The sequence below is a fragment of the Mesoplodon mirus genome (assembly GCF_964341445.2).
Source record: "Mesoplodon mirus genome assembly, chromosome: 11".
Lineage (NCBI taxonomy): Eukaryota > Metazoa > Chordata > Mammalia > Artiodactyla > Ziphiidae > Mesoplodon > Mesoplodon mirus.
Window position 1 is genome coordinate 28,706,651 of NC_138987.1, and position 18,561 is coordinate 28,725,211.

At 39.0% G+C, this 18,561-nt stretch overlaps 2 protein-coding genes across 2 annotated transcripts in view; one reads left to right on the forward strand and one right to left on the reverse strand.

Annotated features, from left to right (window-relative positions):
• The window catches only part of SLC41A2 (solute carrier family 41 member 2), a 152,401-nt gene extending 142,884 nt beyond the window's left edge, over window positions 1–9,517 (reverse strand). Inside the window, exon 1 of the mRNA XM_082634448.1 lies at window positions 9,495–9,517. The gene's annotated coding sequence lies outside the window, so the exon portion shown is untranslated. The remainder of the gene's footprint in view (window positions 1–9,494) is intronic.
• Window positions 9,518–9,720: 203 nt separating this feature from the next.
• NOPCHAP1 (NOP protein chaperone 1) lies at window positions 9,721–15,901 on the forward strand. The gene is made up of 4 exons (XM_082636879.1): window positions 9,721–9,875; window positions 11,508–11,594; window positions 13,660–13,796; window positions 15,653–15,901. Exons 1-4 carry the CDS (start codon window positions 9,761–9,763, stop codon window positions 15,884–15,886), a joined length of 573 nt encoding a protein of 190 aa, XP_082493005.1. The 5' UTR covers window positions 9,721–9,760; the 3' UTR covers window positions 15,887–15,901.
• Window positions 15,902–18,561: the final 2,660 nt, after the last annotated feature.

Here is an 18,561-nt window from a genome sequence, read left to right on the forward strand (position 1 = left end):
AGTATTTATAGGTTAAACAGAGTAGGAAGTCTACAATTTGCCCTTGAATTATTCAAAAAAAGGATTGTGTTGTATGGTGTGGGGAGAGAAAGAGAAAAATATGACAAAGCAAAAAACAAATGGAGCAAAATATATCCATTTTTGAATCTGGGTAAATGGTTTACAGGGGTTATAATACTGTTGCAACTTGTCTATAAATCAGAAATTTTATCCCCAAAAAAGTGACAAAAAATTGAGATGGGGGAACAGGGACGTAAAGAGTTATTTTGGTAACATCCCGCCAGTGCAGAGGTAAAAGCCATACAAAAATGTGCTGGTTCTGCTTCTGCTTTCTGTAGCCACCCCTCTTTTGATACCTTCTGTATTCTTGGCTAAAAAAAAAATCAGGAACTTCTAGCTAGTGTGTAGGTGGTCTGTCTGGGCAGCTTCAAAGGAAGACAGCTTCTGTGAAAATGAAAGTATTCGTTTCAAAATAATAGAGATCTCTCTGTCCTGGATGGCAATTTGGGGGCCCCGTCATAGTTTATATCAGAATGTCTAAACTTGCAAAGTGTTCTTAACATAAGATAGATGAAAGAGGTAGTGTAGGATGAGAAAAAGGGAACAGTACAAACTGTACACAATTTACCAATGTTTTTTTTAAAAAAAGTTTCCTTCCAGTCCTCTCTCAGGAGTTAACTCATGGGTGTTACTTCTGGTTCATTAATATTTAGCAGAATTTAACACAGATCTCATTTGTTCCATAGTATGGATAGAACTTTGACAAAGAAACGACACCTTGCACTGTATACAAAATTCAAACCTTAAAACATTTTTTTCCTAAATTCCAGCAGGTGAGGCAGAGAATCAAGGTTTAAGCCAGTTTATTTAAGGTGGCTACTCTTCCGAACTAGAAATAAAATCCTGTTCCCCATGCCTCCCTACTCCCTCCCCCTGCGTGAGCATTTTATGTTGCTAGAAAATAAGGCATTTCTTTGACACAAATGTTTGATTTTATCCGTAGCATGAAATGGATGAATTATGAGGCTAACCAAAATAAATTATTTGCAATGTAATTACACCATAATTTTCAGCATTAAAATATCCATGTCTCTAGAGATAAAATAGTTTTGATTTGCAAAACTGGGTAATTAAATTAAACAGATAATTGTTCCTATGGGCCTGAGAGCCAGGTAATAGCAACTTGAAAAGCTACCAACATAAATAATCAGTTTGGTTAGTCTGCTGAAGATAAAAAATGAGTAAAATTTACCTCTTGGGAAAAAACTCTCAAAATAATAAATCCCAAATATTATTGGCTGCAGTCAACATGTGGATGCCTCCCTAATTTCCTTTGCACCCTCTCCGTATAACAGCAGCTCTGCCTTCTGGGTGATATTGACCCACCTACCCCCAGCTGGAGGGGTAGGCCCTGATTTGCCTAAACCAATTAGGGTCATCTTAATGGTCTCAGCTAATTCAATGGCGGGCCCACAGCCCAAGTTGTTTAGTTTTACATTTTAACTTTTGGATAGCAATCTTAATTCCAATTTCTTGGACAAGTTTTAAGGTAACACCCAATCAGCAATCAGGGGCTGCTTCCCGTCTCTCATGATTAGAGCTTGCCCATGATAATAACTATAACCTATATGCAGGTCAACCAACAAGTTTCTTATATTTATATGCCTTTTAAGTATCTTAAAATGTAACAGTTCATCTTCTTTTTGTATGATTTTCCCTTTGAAGAAAACAGAAATTTAACCTGTAGAATTTCCCATATTCTAGATTAGGCTGATTGCTTCCTTGAGTAGTTTCACTTATCCCTCTATTCCTCATATTTCCTATAAAATGGTAGTTAGAACTAGGCGCTTGATTTAGAAAAGTTGTCATTATTTTACAAAACATATTAGGTGGTACTGTGCACTTCCTAATGCATTAAAGCAGCAGGGCACAAACTGGTTGGTCACACTTTTAGTGATGTCAGAATGGTTGGCAGATCCAGATTTTGTCAGTTTGGGCTAGTGGGAATTTCTGGAGTTAGTTCCAGATTCCTTTTGACATGACCCCAATAGTCTTTGAGCGCTTCCTTGTTTTCTGGCTCCATAGGTGTCCCAGGTTTATATTTCCTGACCCAGACTTGAAATCAGCCATTTGTCTAAGAAACTCTATTCCTTTTAGTGGGGAAAGGTATTTAACAGGCACCATCTGGGCTCAGGGATACTTGTATGGTGGGTTGCTATGTTTTCTAGACCTTCCAGTGAAACAAGCTAGGGAATACGTAGTTTTTCAGAAAGAGAAAAGGAAACCATGAATTTATACAGATATTGCCAATTCAAATTTAAGATTACAGGAGGGTTTTGCTTTTATTTCTTTTCTCTTGAACAAAAAATCTAAGCAGCAAATGGTGTTAATATAATTACTTATTTGCTCTGTCTAAAATATTTACATAGCAGTTTCAAAATAACCATACCAATAGTAGTACGAAAAATTAAGATGATTGAATAATACAATTTAAGATTTCTCTGAGCGTATGTAGCTATTGTCATCATCCTTAAGATACATCTTACTAAGGATGTACCGTCCAAATATTGAGGTTTAAAGTCGCCTAAAATAATTCTTTTCTGTGTTGTTAGGCCACAAACTTGATATATAGTTAAGTTCAGTTATTTCAGTCTGTTTTCAGTTTTGGGTGGGGATTTTCTTTCCTTTCGTATTTTATTTTTTTTTAAGTATAAAGTATTTACATGATTCCAAAGACAAAACTATTAAACAGTGCATTTGGAGAAGGCTAATACCTTCCCTGTTTCTTCCTTTCCCCTATAGGTAACTATTTCATTCTTTTTTGGCTTATCCTCCATTGCTCCTTTTTGAAGACATAAGTATATGGGCATATGTATGTGTGTGTGCATGTATATAAACATATATAGGTATTTCCCTCATTTTATTACACAAAAGGCTGCATATTATAAACACTCTTGCATTTGCTTTATTCACTTATCAATATATCCAGAAAATCACTCCATAACAGGATATACATATTTTTCTCATCTTTTACATTGCATAGTATTTCATTTTGTGTTTATTCAACTAGATCTCCAATGATAGACATCTGGGTTATTTTAATTTTTACTATTGCAAATAGTGCCACAGTGTGTATGTTATCTTGAATTTTTTCCCAGAGTATTGATAGGAATTTCTGGGTATAAAGGTAAATGCATATGTGTAATTTTACTAGATAATGCCTATTCCTTCCCATAGCAACTCCACCATTTTGCATTCCCAACATTAGTGTATGACAATGTCTGGATCCCCACAACTTTGCTGGTAGGTATGTTGTAATTTTTTATTCTTGCCTTTCTGATAGATGAGAAATGGTTCTCCAGTGTCATTTTCTTTTGTGTGTTTGTTTAATATGAGTTTGAGCACCTTTTTTTGTTATATATGCTTGAGCATTATTTGTATTTCTATTTCTGTGAATTGTTGGTTCATTTCTCCAACCCGTTTTCCCGTGGAGTTATTGGTCTTTTTCTTCTCAGTTTTTAGAAGCTTTTAATGTTATGAGTATTGACACTTTCCAGTGAGATAAGTTGGAAGTCTTGTTTTCAAGCTTGTCATTTGCCTTTTTACATTGCTTATACTGATTTTTGTTATATAAAATTTATTTTTGAATTTTTATATAGTCAAATCATGGATCTTTTCTCTTACTGCTTCTATATTTTGAATGATAGTTAAGAAAAATTTCCCCATCGATTCCAGTTATAAAGAAAATGTTTTCTCCCTCCCTCCCTCTCTCTCTCTCTCTCTCTCTCTCAGTACGTTTAAGGTTTCATTTTTAAAATTTGAATCTCTAATACATTTTGAATTTATTTGGATGCATAGTGTGTGGAATGGATGCAAATTTCCCTTTTTTTCCCAAATGGCTATTCTTTTGTTCCGATGCCACTTATTAAAAAGCCCATCTTCTCCCTACTGATCTGAGATGCTCCCATTATCTACACCAAATTTCCCAGTGCTCTGGGATCTCCTTCTGAGTTTTCTTTTTTGTCCCCTCTTTTGTTTGTGTACCAATACTGTTTTTAATTATTATGCAGACTTTATGTTTTTAATATCTACCAGGGGTAGCTCCCCCTTCCCACTATAGCTTTTCCTTTTCAGAGTCTCCCTGCTGCTACTGTTTGTTCATCTTTTTGTATGAACTTTATAATCTTTCAAAGAGAAAAAAATATCTTTTGGTATTTATATTAGGATTGGGAAAATTTCATAGTGTACTTTAGGAGATTGACATGTTTTGACGTTGAATCTTTCTATCCAAGACCATGGATTATCTATGTTATATCGTTCCATTTACTGAAATCTGTTTTTTATATTTCCAGAATGTTTTATGGTTTTCTTCATACATTTTTTGCAGATTTCTTGTTAAGTTTATGACAAGGTATTTTATCTTATTCCTCTTATAAATGGGTTTTCCCTTCCACTATATTTTCAGACTGGGTGGCATTTTTGTGTGTTTATTTTATTTCTTGCTACTTTACCAAATTCTCTTGTTAGTAGCAGTTTTTCTGATGCCTCCCCCACTCCCACCCCCTGGTATACTGTCATAACATCTGCATCTAGAAATAGTCTTACTTCACGCTTTCGAATTCTTGTTTCTCACTGTTTCCTCTTATGTAACTGTTTTGGCTAACATTGCCGATTCAGTGTTTAGGTACTAGTGAAGACTCTGAACATCCTTGTACTTCGTCTAGAGACTTCAGCAGGAAAGCCCTGTATTTCCCCATTAAGTTAAATGCTGATTTGGGGGCAGAGGTATACACATTTTATCATGCATAATGGGTATCAATTTTCATCTTACTGAATGTTGAATTTTGTCAAACATCTTTTTAACATCTATAGAGATGATTATGTGATTTTTCTTCTTAATTCTGTTAAACTGATGTATTATATTAATGACTATACTACTATTTTAATAAATATACTAATTTCTCCTGGAATCAGCATCTCTTGTATGGCATCTATTTTTTAATGTGCTCTTGGATTCTGTTTGCTAATATTTAATTTGTTGCATCAGTATTCATAATTAAGACTGGTCTTGAATAAAGGCTGTCAGTGCCTTACCCATACCATGCTGGCACTTACTATTTGTGTACACATCTGCCCAGTTTTCAATGACCAGCATTTACAACTCTTTGCCTGAAGATATTCTCTGGCCAGTGGAGCCCACTTAACTAGAGAGCAAGGAGCAGGCCAGAAATGCTGGGAAATTTGCACCCCCTTGGAGCAGCCCTCAACCAATGACTAACATGAGCTGGTGGATAAATACCTAGGCTCACCCAGGATAACTCTGGGAATTCCCCAGCAGGATTAAGTTCCAGTTGCCCTTAGCCACAATTTGCTTGACAGTAACACATTATTGGTTCCCTTCCTTCCTCGTTTCTCTTTCCCCCTCTGGCTCCCAAGCTACTTGCACTTGAACCTCGCCTCTAGATTGGCTTTCTAGGGAAACCCAGTTAAGCCAGGTGTATAATTTTCTTCTTCTTTTTAACTTTATTTATTTTATTTATTTATTTTTGGCTGCATTGGGTCTTCGTTGCTGTGCACGGGCTTTCTCTAGTTGCGGTGAGCGGGGGCTACTCTTCATTGCGGTGCACGGGCTTCTCATTGCGGTGGCTTCTTCTGTTGCGGAGCATGGGCTCTAGGTGCACGGGCTTCAGTAGTTGTAGCATGTGGGCTCAGTAGTTGTGGCTCGCGGGCTCTAGAGCGCAGGCTCAGTAGTTGTGGTGCACAGGCTTAGTTGCTCCACGGCATGTGGGATCTTGCCGGACCAGGGTTCGAACCCGTGTCGCCTGCATTGGCAGGTGGATTCTTAACCACTGCGCCACCAAGGAAGTCCCTAATTTTCGTTTTTGTACAGTCATTGTGAAGTTTGGGTATCAATGCTATATTCATTTCTTAGAACTTGGGAAATTTCCTTTTATTTCCCATACTCTGAAGTAGTTTAAGTAGCATTAGATTTATCTGATCTTTAAAAGTTTGATAGAAATCCCTTTGTAAAACCAACTGGGCATGGTGTTTTTATGTGGGAGCTCTGAAAACCTTCTCTGTAACGTCTATAGAAATTGCTCTCTTTAGACTTGCTATTGATTCTGGGGAAACTTTGTAAATTATATATTTATGGAACATTAACCATTTCAAATGGTTTCATACAGGTTTTCAGTTTTATTTGCATAGAGTTGTGCAAAGTAGTGTTTATAAGTTTTTATATATTTCCTCTGATTTTATGGTTATTGTTCCATTACCTTTTATTTCATATGTTTATACCTTCAAACCTTCCTCCACTCCCTATTTTGGTTTAGGTTAGCTAGTGGTTTGTCATTTTCTTGACTTTTTCAATACTTAGCTTTTGGGGGACACAGTTTCACTTTCACTATTTCCTCTTGATGCAAGGATTGATTAGCAGTGTGTTTTTACAGTTTTAGGTGGAAGAGATTTTTTTAATGTCATTATTTGCCAGTTATATAGAATTGTGATCACAGAAGGCCCCTTATATCATTTACATTTTTGGAATGTATTGAAATTTTCTTTGTGGACTATAATATGTCAATTTGGTGAACTTTCCATGTGACTTAGAAGAAAGTTTAATCTCTATTATCAGGATTCAGTGTTTACATTTATTAGATCTACTTTGTTTATAATTTTGTTTAGGTCTTCTGTATCCATACAAATTTTTTGTCCAGTTAGGTCTATTCTGTTCTGAAAGGGTGTTAAAAATTCCAATTATTAGAGTTTCTGCTTATTTATCTTTGCATTCTTTTCCAGTTTGCTTTATAATACTTGTTGCTGTTTTATTGGGCACATGGATATTAATGATAGTTTTCTCTTTGCAAATTGCAGTATTTAGCATTATAAAGTGTCTTTTTGTTTCTTTTTAGGGGGAACAAGGCTGAATTCTTGCTTGTCTAATAATAAAGTCATGACCCTGTTTTTTTTTAATTGAGATATAATTGGCATATAACATTGTATTAGTTTTAGGTGTAGAACATAATGATTTGACATATGTATGTATTGCAAAATGATTACCAGAATAAGTTAACATCCATCACCTCACACACTTAAAAATTTTTTTCTTGTGATGAGAACTTTTAAGATCTATTCTCTTAGCAACTTTCAAATATACAAGACAGTATAGTTAACTATAGCCACCATGCTGTACATTACATCTCCAGGAATTATTTATCTTACTAGAAGTTCACCCATTTCACCCACTGCCACTCCTATCCTCTGGCAACCACCAATCTGTACCTATGTGTTCTATTGTTTTTTTTTTTTAGATTCCACATATAAGTGAGAACACACAGTATTTGTCTTTCTCTGTCTGACTTATTTTGCTTAGCATAATGACCTTGAGGTCCATGCACGTTGTTACAAATGGGAAGATTTCCTTCATTATACTGCTGAATTTATATAAGTATCACATTTTCTTTATCCATTCACCTGTTGATAGACACTTAGGTTGTTTCCATGTCTTGGCTATTGTAAATAATGCTGCAAAATATGGAGGTGCTGATATATTTTTGAGATAGTGATTTCATTTCCTTCAGATAAACACCCAGAAGTGAACTTGGTGGATTATATGATAGTTCTATTTTTAATTTTTTGAGGAACCTCCATACTGTTTTCCACAGTGGCTGCACTGATTTATATTTCCATAAACAGTGTTCAAGTGTTCCCTTTTTTCCACATCCTCACCAACACTTGCTGTTTCTTGTCTTTTTCATAATAGTCATTCTATCAAGTGTGAGGTGATATCTCATTGTGGCTTTGATCCCCCGCACTCTTTTTTAAATTTAGGTTTTATTTAGAATGGTTATAGATATAACAGGTACACTTAAATTTTTAAAAACACCATCCTTTTATTTTTACCATTTTAATCTTATATTTTAGGTAAGTCTCTTCTATCCAGCATAGAGTTGGATACTGACTTTTTATCCACTCTGAAAATCCTTTTCTTTTTATAGGTCAGTTAAGCCCTATTGCATGTATTGATACAATTGATATGCTTTGCTTCAGTTTTGTCATAATCATATAAAGTCTTTACTATGAAGTCTGTTTTATTTCTTTCTCTCTATCTAATTAATTTGGGTATTTAGGAATATATTTATTTTGTTCTAATACCTTTACTCAATACCATTCAGTCCCCCCCTTTTTTATATTGTCTTACCACTATGAACAATATTGTAATTTGCAAGTCATCTCCTCTTTCTCTTCTCTCCTTTACCCCCAGCAACTAACTTAAAGTATTACCCTTTTAGTCCCAGTTTTTAAAAAGCCAGATTTTCTCTTCATATAGTCTCTGCTTTCTCCTCATTTTTCATATTTGTGTTATATCCGTATTATCAAAACCTATATAAATAAATACTATTCTTTCAACCTTATTCTCACTGTTTCTCCCCAATTCTACTGTAAAATGCTCACCACCAAAAATTAAGGTGAATTTCTCCAATTATTTTCTGAATCGTATTCTCTAGTAAATTCTTTAAAAAGAATATGGGAACAATATTTCCTGAGTCCTTGTATGTTCATAATGGTTTATGTCTCCAAAACATTATCATATATCTGATAAGAATATGTAAATAACTCATACAATCTGAGTTAAAATGGGCAATGGATGTGAATACACATTTCTCCAAAGTATATATACAAACGATCAGTGAACACATGAAAAGATGCTCAACATCACTCATCATTAGAGAAATGCAAATCAAAACTACAATGAGTTATCACCTCGTACTGACTAGGATGGCCACTGTAAAAGAAAGAAAGAAAGAAAGAAAGAAAAAGAAAATAAGCATTGGTGAGGATGTGGAGAAATTGGCATGCTTATGCCCTACTGGTGGGAATAAGATGGTGCAGTCACTATGGAAACCAGTACAAAGGTTCTTAAAAAGTTAAAAATAGAATTACCATACAGTGAGTAATCACACTTCTGGGTATAAATCCAAAAGAATTGAAAGCAGTATCTCAAAGATATATTTGCATACCTATGTTCATTGCAGCATTATTCACAATATCCGGGAGGAAGCAACCCAGCTATCAAGGGACGAATGGGTAAAGGAAATGTGGTATGTGCATGGAATGGAATATTATTCAGCCTTTAAAAAGAAGGGAATACTATTACTTGCCACAGCATGGATAAACTTTGAGAACATTATACTTAGTGAAATCTGCCAGTTGTGAAAAGACAAATATTGTATGATTCCACTTATATGAAGTATCTGAAGTAGTTAAACTCATAGAAACAAGTTAAAATGGTGGCTGTCAGGGAGAAATGGGGAGGTTGCTCAGTGGATATAGAGTTTCAGTTTTGCAAAAAATTCTACAGATCAGTTACATAACAATGTAGAGTTAACATTTCTGAACTGTACCCGTAAAAACAGTTAAGATGGTACATTCTGTGTTATGTGTTTTTTTTAACCACAATTTAAACAAAAAATAAATGAAAAGGAGGGCAGCCCTACCGTACGCTCTTCAGGTTTAGCTAAAAAGCCAGCCTTGTCAGCTCTTCATCCAATCACAGGGTCTCCAGACCCTCCGCCTTCCTTTTCCCACGATAGGAATGGCCTCCTCATTCTGCTAGGGGCCGCCCTCGCCGCAGGCCACCCTCGCTCCGCCCTCGCCCCGCCCCCCCGACTTTCCTCTAATCATAGTCCTGGCCCCGCCCCCTTCCCCAGCCTTTTTCCGGCATCCGGGGCTGGAGGGGCTGCTCTAAAGACGGGCGAGCAGCATGGAGGCCCACGGCGAATCCCAGTCCGACGCGAGCTGTTCGTCGTTTTCCCGGGACGGCTCCGGGGTCTCAGTGTCCAGGGAGCTGCTGACGGCGGGCAGCGGCGGCCGCGGAGGTGACGGGCGGGTGGCGGCGGCGTGGGGCGCGCACGTGCGGCAGGGGTTGCGCTGCCGGAGCAGCCGGGGACCGGTCGGCGGCTCCCTGCCCAGGCCCGGCCCCACCGAGGGACCCCCGGGGGTGGCCGCAGGACTCGGTGTGGGAGCGGGCGGTGGGGGGCGCGCACCCGGCCTCGGGCCTGGGCGTGGTTCCTGTATCCCGCACCGCGGTGAGCGCCCACTGCCGAGCGCCACAGCAAGACACCTCCCCTAAGGGGACGGCCTTAGGGTCGGCTCTGGGTCCCAGCAGTTGACTGGTAAGGGGAGCGGATGAGTATTAACCACCCTTCCTCCGCAGATGCCCACAGAGCCCCCTTAATGCCTCTCTTTAGAGGAAGACGGGTACAGGAAATCCGCACAGGATTTCAGACACCATAATAGAGAATTAAAAAGCAAGGATTCGAATCCCAGCCACACGAGTTATTCGCTATGGAACTTTAGGAGAGTTGTTTACATTCCCAACGCCTCAGTTTTTACATTGGGAAAATAGAAGTAGTAGTATCTATAGAATTTGTTTTTCTTTTCTTTCTTTTTTTTTTTTTTTGGAGAAGAATAATACACATAAGGTCTTGGGCATATTCTCCTTAAATATTATTTTGAAGAAAAGAGTCTGTGAGAATCCAGAGCATCCAAAGAAGTTATAATAATAATAGCCGAAGCTTTCTTAGTGCCTGCTTTGCCCCAGGAATGAATTCACAAATTTAATCCTCACAACCACCCTGTGTAGAAGGCTCTGTTATCGCCATTTATAGATGAGGAAACTGAGACCTGGTGTATCATACAGATGAGTAACTTGCTGGAGATCGTGTGGCTGGGAAGTGGCAAAACTGAGATTTGAATCCAATCAGCGTGGCTCCAGAGCCCATGCTCTTTGCACTAATCCAGTTGCTAGGTCTAAGGTAGTAAGCAAGGAATGTTGAGCTGCTGCTCTGAGGGTGAATGGGATTTTTACACCGGAGTGAAGAGACTTTCCAGGTGTTGGAAACACGGTGCGCAAAGCCTTGGGTTTTGAAAGACAAGTCCTGTTCTCTGATGGGCTGGAGAGTTGGGTTGATTTGAGGAGTTGTGAATGTAAGGCTGAATAGATGGAGTTGGGAGTGGGGAAGTTTAAAGAGCTGTGTTGTCTAGGTTGGACATCTTTACTGAGGGGGAACTAACCTGGCAGGCATGTTTTATAAACGAAGACATTAATGTCCCAAAAGCTTAGGTAATTTGTCCAATATAATGCAGCTGGTAAACCATTTCTGGCTTCACTTAACCCTTATGGTACTTTGTGCTGCTTCTTGTGTTCTGTCATTGCCGACCCACATTTGTCACTGATGGGTTTCTGACCCAGAAAGATGCAGTTCAGTGTTCATTTATTACCTGGCATTGGTGACGCAGAGATGTAGGAGACAGATTTAAGAAAGGGGAGATCTGTGTGCAGAACTAAAATGTTGTAATGGAACTTGGAGTGCTTCTTTTTTTTAAAAAATGCGCTGGGAAGTGAGGAACGAATGGTCAAAACCTGAGGGCTTGAGGGTGGTCTTGGAAAGTTTGCTGCAGGCTCCTATTTCTTTACGCTATAGTAAATGAAGTATGTGTGTTTGCAGGTATATGGGACAGGTTGCTTATCAACTCCAAGCCTAATTCCAGAAAGAATTCCACTCTTCAAACAGTTCGGATAGAGAGGAGTCCCCGTAAGTACTCTTCCCTCTCTCTCTCTCTTCCTTTCTGTCTCTCTCAAGAACCCTCTGTGATGTGAAATTCTGCCTAATTAAGCGCTTATTTGATGGGACAGTACCTGCCTTTGTTGTCAGATATCAAACCACAGAGAGTGAAGCCGAGCAAGTCTTACTTGGGAATTACGTTGTGAATTCAGTGCACAGGGATAATACATTATTCCCCTGCTTTAAGAGGGTAACCTTGCCCAGAAAAAATCCTTGTGGGATGGATTTTTGGAAATCAAAACCAATTATTGTTAATCTCCATGGGAAATTTTTCTAGAGGTTACTGAGTCCCGAATTCAATATTCATGTGTGGGAAAACACTACCAGAGCCCATTAAATTGGACATAATTACTTAAATAGTAAATGTTACTCATAACAGGGCCAGTTCTCTTGATTAATTACTCTGTCATATTGCTGTACTACACGCTCATAGACCACTCAGACTTTGTTCAGGTAGCATTCATGTAATACTCAGGTTCTGTGTAATTCACTCTGAATGTTTAAAAAAAAAGAAAGACAAGAAGTAGTAAAAACAATGTAAATGATGCATGAAGTTATCATGTCTATAAACTAAGAAATCATGAATATTCCTAGAGGGGAACTTAACTATAGTATGCACTAAATCTACAACAGCTAAAATGACTGCATGGTGGCTCCCCATGCAAATCCAAGCTTTTGTGTGGACATAGGTTTTTATTTTGGCGGGGGTACATATCTCTGAGTGGAATTTCTGGGTCATATGAAAAGTATTCTTTAATAAAGAAAAAATTGCCAAACTCTTTTCCAAGTTGGGTATGCCATCTGGAATCCTTCCAGCCGTCCTGTTTCACAATTAAAGGCCATTTCTTGACCTTCACCTCGACTTTCTTCTCTTCTTCCATCCTCTGGACATTTCTGCTGTTCTATGGTTGTATCAGTGACTTAAGGAGTTCTGAGAGCCCATGATGTGCATAGTTATGTGCCGGGCCTCTTTTGAGAGCTAAAGAAATTAGAAATCCCTTGTTTATTGACTCCCCTGTGCTTACCATAGTGCCTGTCAGTTATCATCCCTGTTTTACAGGTGAGTAAACTGAGGTTTTGATTGGTTAAATTAAACGTATTAGTTAGACTTCTGTGGTTGTAAATGACTGAAACCCAGTTCACATTGCCTTCAGCCAAACGATGTTGGCTCATTCTGTTGGGGAAAAATACCCCAGTGATTTCAGGTACATCTGCATCCAGGTGCTTGGCATCATCTGGGATCTTCTGCTCTGTATCTCTTAGTTCTGCTTACCTAGGTGTTGACTTCATCTAGAACAAGCTCTTCCCCGACGGGTGGCAGGTGGGCCAGTTTATCAGCAGCTCCAGGCTTACATTCAGCAGCTCACTTAGTCATTTACTCGGAAAGAAGGGATATTTCTCTCAACAGTTCCAACCAGAGTCCCAGGGTTATCTTGATTGGCCTGACAGATCACAGTGTCGTTAAACCAAATCACAGTGGCCAAGGTTGTGGAACACGTCGGCATGAATGGGGTAGGGACAAGAGTGACTAAGAGTGACAGAGCTTAAAAGGAAAGTCATCGTTATATTATCAGAAGAAAGGGGAACATATGCTGGGCAGGTAAAAACAGCCATTGCTTCATTAACATGCCCAAGGTAACTCAGATAAGAGGTGGTACTGGGGTTCTATTATTAACATCGTCGGTCTGACTCCAAAGCCTCGGAGCCTCGTGCATTTAACTATTAAGTCCTACTGCCTAGTTATTCAGTTACTGTTTGTTGAATGCCAGCCTTCTAGGAATTTCCAGTCCTGGGCATATATGAGAAACACAAAACATTGAGAAATAATTGCTGAATTGTGTAGTCCTACCGTTTTAAGAATTCAGGAGAGGATGGGAGTTTGCAAAACGGAAGGAATTTGAAAGATTTTATTATAATTATTGTTATTATTCCTGTCAAATCTGGAAGTGTTTTTACAGGAAATTCTGGATTTAAAAATTTGAAGTTTGGCCAAATACTAACATAAATATTGATAAACTATATTTTCTCTCTTTAGTATTGGACCAAGTACAGAGCTTTCTCCCACAGATGGCTCAGGCAAATGAAAAGCTAAGGAAAGAAATGGCAGCTGCACCACCTGGTCATTTCAATATTGAAAATATTGACGAGACGCTCGAAAAAGTTATACAGATGGTAACTATGCTTTGTTTTCATTTCATAATGTAAAATTACCAGTATGCCTCATCACCTGAAAAAGATAACTTTTTAGTTTTAATTCTGCATGTTTTTTTCCTTCTTGCAAAGTCAGCTCATGTTTCCAGTACTGCAGAGATACTCGGTCATTTGATGATTAAGGATCTCATAGGTCAGTAAGCTTCCCTGGGTGAAGTTTAGGAATTTAGTAATTCAGCATCATAGGAAGGCTTTTTCAAGTCAAATAGTACATTTGTTATCTTGAAGCATTTATTTACTAAGTGTTCTAAATGGATTTTTTTCTTATTTTCCCATCTAAGGCCCAAAAGAGGTAATCATAGTCTGATTCATTGAGAATGCAAAAGTAAATGATGTGTATAACAGAATAACTGATCACATAAGCCGCATGTGAAAACTGTCTCTCAGTTTAGGCTCATATCTTATTTCTACACTGGAATTCCCTGTATAACACTCGTGTCTGGACAGCGCTGACACCACTGTTAAGAATCATATCTGATTCATCAGCAGATCTGGCAGCTCTGCCTCCAGAACACATCCCTAATCCAGCCATTTCCACACGGCATCCACTACCCTTTCTCTAGGTGATTACGGTCTCCCCTCTGGATTATCCCAGTAATTTCCCAGCCAGTCTTCTTGCTTCCACCCTTTCTTCCCAGAGTCTGTTCTTCACCCAGTATGTGTGGCCCGCAGTTTGGGAACCAGGGGGCTTCCCATCACGTTTCTAATTAATTCACAGTCCTTCGTGGGCCTGTGTGATCCTGCCTCCAGTTCTCTGTTGACCTTGTCTCCCACCAAGGACCCTCAGTGACTGCACTGCAGACTCCATCTCCTTGCTCCGGGCCTTTTCCCTCCTTGCAGAATGCCCCTCCCCAGATTCCTGCGTCTTGACTCCTTCCATCTCTCATCACCTGTCACCTTGAGAGGCCTTCTCGGTGGCTCTATCATTGGCTTTTATTGTTTTTAATTTTCACTGCCCTACACTATGCTTTCTGTGTAATTGTTTATTGTCTTTCTTTCCCAACTAGAACAGAAGTCAGCAAACATTTTCTGTAGGGGGCCATATAGTAAATACATTAGGCTTTGTGGGCCCTACTGTGTCTGCTGTGACTACTCATTTCTGCCATTTCGGTGTCTAAGCAGCTGCAGATGATATGTAATGAATAGGCAAGTTTTATAAGCTTTATTTACGGACACCGAAATTTGAATTTCATATAATTTTCATGTTTCATGAAATATTACTCTTTTGATTAGTTTTTTCTACCACTGAAAAGTGTAAAAACCGTTCTTAGCTCAGAGCTGCACGAAAACAGGCAGTGGGCTGGGTCTGCCCTGCAGGCTGTGATTTGCCAACTCCTCCTCAAAAACATAAGTTCCACAAAGGCCAGGATTTTGTTGTAGTTGAGCCACTAGTGTGGTACCTGGTTCATGTTGATACTTGTTAATATTTGTTGAGTGAATTGTGTTGAATATAATCAGGATATATAGAATTCGGTTGTGGGGGACTTTTTAGACTTGTAGTAAATATAAATCATTATGGCAGACTCTGGCAACTGAAAGAATAATAGTGCCATATTGTATTACGAACTTTTCTTGTCCAGGGGAATTCCCTGGTGGTCCAGGGGTTGGGGCTCCATGCTTTCAATGCTGAGGGCCTGGGTTTGAGCCCTGGTCGGGGAACTAAGGTCTTGCAAGCCACGTGGCACAGCCAAAAAAAAAAGAACGTTTTCTGTCCTGCGTGCTTCTTGGGCTAAAGGTTGGTCCCTTCCCAAAGTTGTTATTGTAACTTTTTAGGGAACTACCCTGAAATAAATTTCCCACATGGTGGTGTTTTGCAGGATGTGGCCTTGTTTGAGATGAATCAGTCTGATTCAAAAGAAGAGGACAGTTCAGAAGAGAATTCACAAGACAATTCAGAGGACAGTTCAGAATCTGAGGATGAAGATGATAGCGCTTCTTCTGAAGGTGAAGTCACCATCGATACCATTAAGCTTCCTCATTCAGAAGATGGAAAAGGCAAAATAGAGGTTCTGGACCATCCTGCCAGTGAAAAAAAAGAAACAGGGAAATAAACAATCTGAGAAACAGGTGATAGATGCCTGCTAATTCTGTGAAAAAGAATGTGGCTTGCCGGTTATTTTGCGTTTCAGATACCTATGGTGCTTTTTTGCAATATTGAATGTATTTCGCTTCTTGGAGAAACAGAAGCTGGCTTTTAAAGAGTTGGAAGAGATAGCATTTGGGGATCTTCTAAGAGCAGACTGTTTTTGATCTCATGCGAAAGAGATTTAGAAAGCTTAACTTTATGTATGGTGATAAGTGAATTTGTTGGCATCATCTTTCATCAGCATAGACTTAAGAAATCTCAAACCTATTTTAAAGTAAAGGGGCTTCCCTGGTGGTGCAGTGGTTGGGAGTCTGCCTGCCAATGCAGGGGACACGGGTTCGTGCCCCGGTCCAGGAGAATCCCACATGACGGGGAGCGGCTGGGCCTGTGGGCCATGGCCGCTGGGCTTGCGCGTCCGGAGCCTGTGCTCCACAGCAGGAGAGGCCACAGCAGTGAAAGGCCCATGTATCGCAAAAAAAAAAAAAAAAAAAAAAATGGGCAAAGGACTTGAATAGACATTTCTCCAGAGAAGAAATACAAATGTTCAATAAGCACATGAAAAGATGTGCTTTTATATCATTAACATTAGAGAAATGCAAATAAAAACCACAGTGAGATACTACCACATCCATTGGGACGGCTATTATAAAAATAAAACACAGAAAATAGCATGTGGAGAAATTGGAATCTTTGTGAATTGCTGGTGGGAATGTAAAATGGTGCAGGCCCTCAAACCAAAAAATGTAGGGACTTCTCTGGTGGCACACTGGTTAAGAATCCATCTGCCAATGCAGGGGACACAGGTTCAATCCCTGGTCCAGGAAGATCCCACATGTTGCAGAGCAACTAAGCCTGCGAGCCACAACTACTGAGCCCACGCGCCACAACTCCTGAAGTCTGTGCACACTAGGGCCCATGTGCTGCAACTACTGAGTCCGCATGCTGCAACTACTAAAACCTGCATGCCTAGAGTCTGTGCTCCACAAGAGAAGCCACTGCAATGAGAAGCCTGCGCACCGCGACGAAGAGTAGCCCTCCGCTCAGCGCAACTAGAGAAAGCCCGTGCACAGCAATGAAGACCCAATGCAGCCAAAAAAAATAAATAAAATTGAGAAAAAAAATGTAGAATTACAAAAAAAAGAAAAGAGCATAAAATTCATAAATATTTAAAACTAGTGGGTGGCAAAGAAGTTTAAAAGTCAAGGGACAAATTGGGAAAAATAATTTCATTGTAAGGCAAGAGTGAGTGTTATTAGTATATAATGGGCTCTTAAAAATTAGTAAAAGAAAAAAAAAGACTAATATCTCAATAGTGAAAAGGCCTTAGGACTTGAACAGGTAATTCACAGGAAAAAAATGTTCAGTCCCATTTCTCAAAGAAATGCAAATGAAACCAGTGTTGTATTTTTTACCTCTCAAAGTAGCAGATGAAACAACAGCTAGTACTTAACTGAGCCCTTTTTGTGTGTCAGCCACTATTCTGAGTGTTTTATGTTTAAGAGTTACTGCCACACACACACATAAAAATTTGAGTTATACATTTAACATCGGTGCACTTTATGTATGTTATACCTTAATTAAAAAGCTGTTTTGTTTGTAAGCAGTGTGCTCTACAGTCTCTTGGAAACTAAATCACCATCGTGCTTTGGTTGTTCTGACCCTATGGGTTCTCTGCCTGATGCTTTGGTGTGAGGTGATGGCCGCCATTTGGAGAACAGTTCTGTTCCTGCTAAGGCTGATGAAATGTTCTCTTCAACCTTGTGTATTATCTTTCTATGGCTCTTTGACAGTCATAAATCAGAAAATTAGGTGTATTGGTCTTTGAAGCAAAAATATTCTTAATGAATCTCCTCTATCCTCCTAATACTTTAATTGTGCATCAAATACGGTACTTATTAAAAAAAAATGCCTTGCAGAGTAGCTCATATTCCTGTGCCTGAGTCCACTACTATGGTAGGAAAGACAAGTAAAGAGGTTGAGTCTTTCATTTGTATTTCCCTCAGTGCCTGGCATGGGGCCTTTCACTCGGAATGTACGATAAATATTCGTGAAACTTTTTTTTCCTCTTGATGCCAATAAAGTAATACATCTTAAACATCAGTGGTTCACAATCCTGAGGAAAGAAAGACAGGTTTACTATCTTTTGATTGGTAGACTTTCCCCAAAAGTTTAACGGTGGAATCTTTGTGGTTGCTTCCCCACCATATGTTCATGGAAGATCCTTGCCAGTGATTGGCTCGGGGGTGGGCATGTGACAACCTTCCCCAAGAGGCACAAGCCGAGTCTTGTTAGTAGACTTTTGGAAAGGAGGATTTCTCATGCCTAAAAAAGAGGTACATGAAAAGATGGCTGCTTTCTTTTGGAACATGGATAACTTGTGACTGGATATGATTCCTTGAACTCTGGCCTAGTGGCCATAAATGGAGCCAGTTCTCGAAGGTACAGTTGGCACGTCAAGGATAGCAAAGAGAAGCAAGGAATATCACTGAATTACTGCATCAAATAACTCTGTAGACCAGACTATCACTGGGTTTCTTGTTTTGTGACACAATAAATTTCCTTTTTGTTTAAAAAAAAAAGACCACCATCTTATGAGATATTCTCTTGTACCTACTTCACAGATTTAAAGAAAAAAAAAGT

Excerpts from the sequence above, each read along its gene's own strand:
- NOPCHAP1 (XM_082636879.1), top strand. The coding sequence starts at position 9,761 with ATGGAGGCCCACGGCGAATCCCAGTCCGACGCGAGCTGTTCGTCGTTT. Across the intron at positions 11,595-13,659 it reads TCGGATAGAGAGGAGTCCCC|TATTGGACCAAGTACAGAGC; the intron begins GTAAGTACTCTT and ends TTCTCTCTTTAG. Across the intron at positions 13,797-15,652 it reads TCGAAAAAGTTATACAGATG|GATGTGGCCTTGTTTGAGAT; the intron begins GTAACTATGCTT and ends GGTGTTTTGCAG.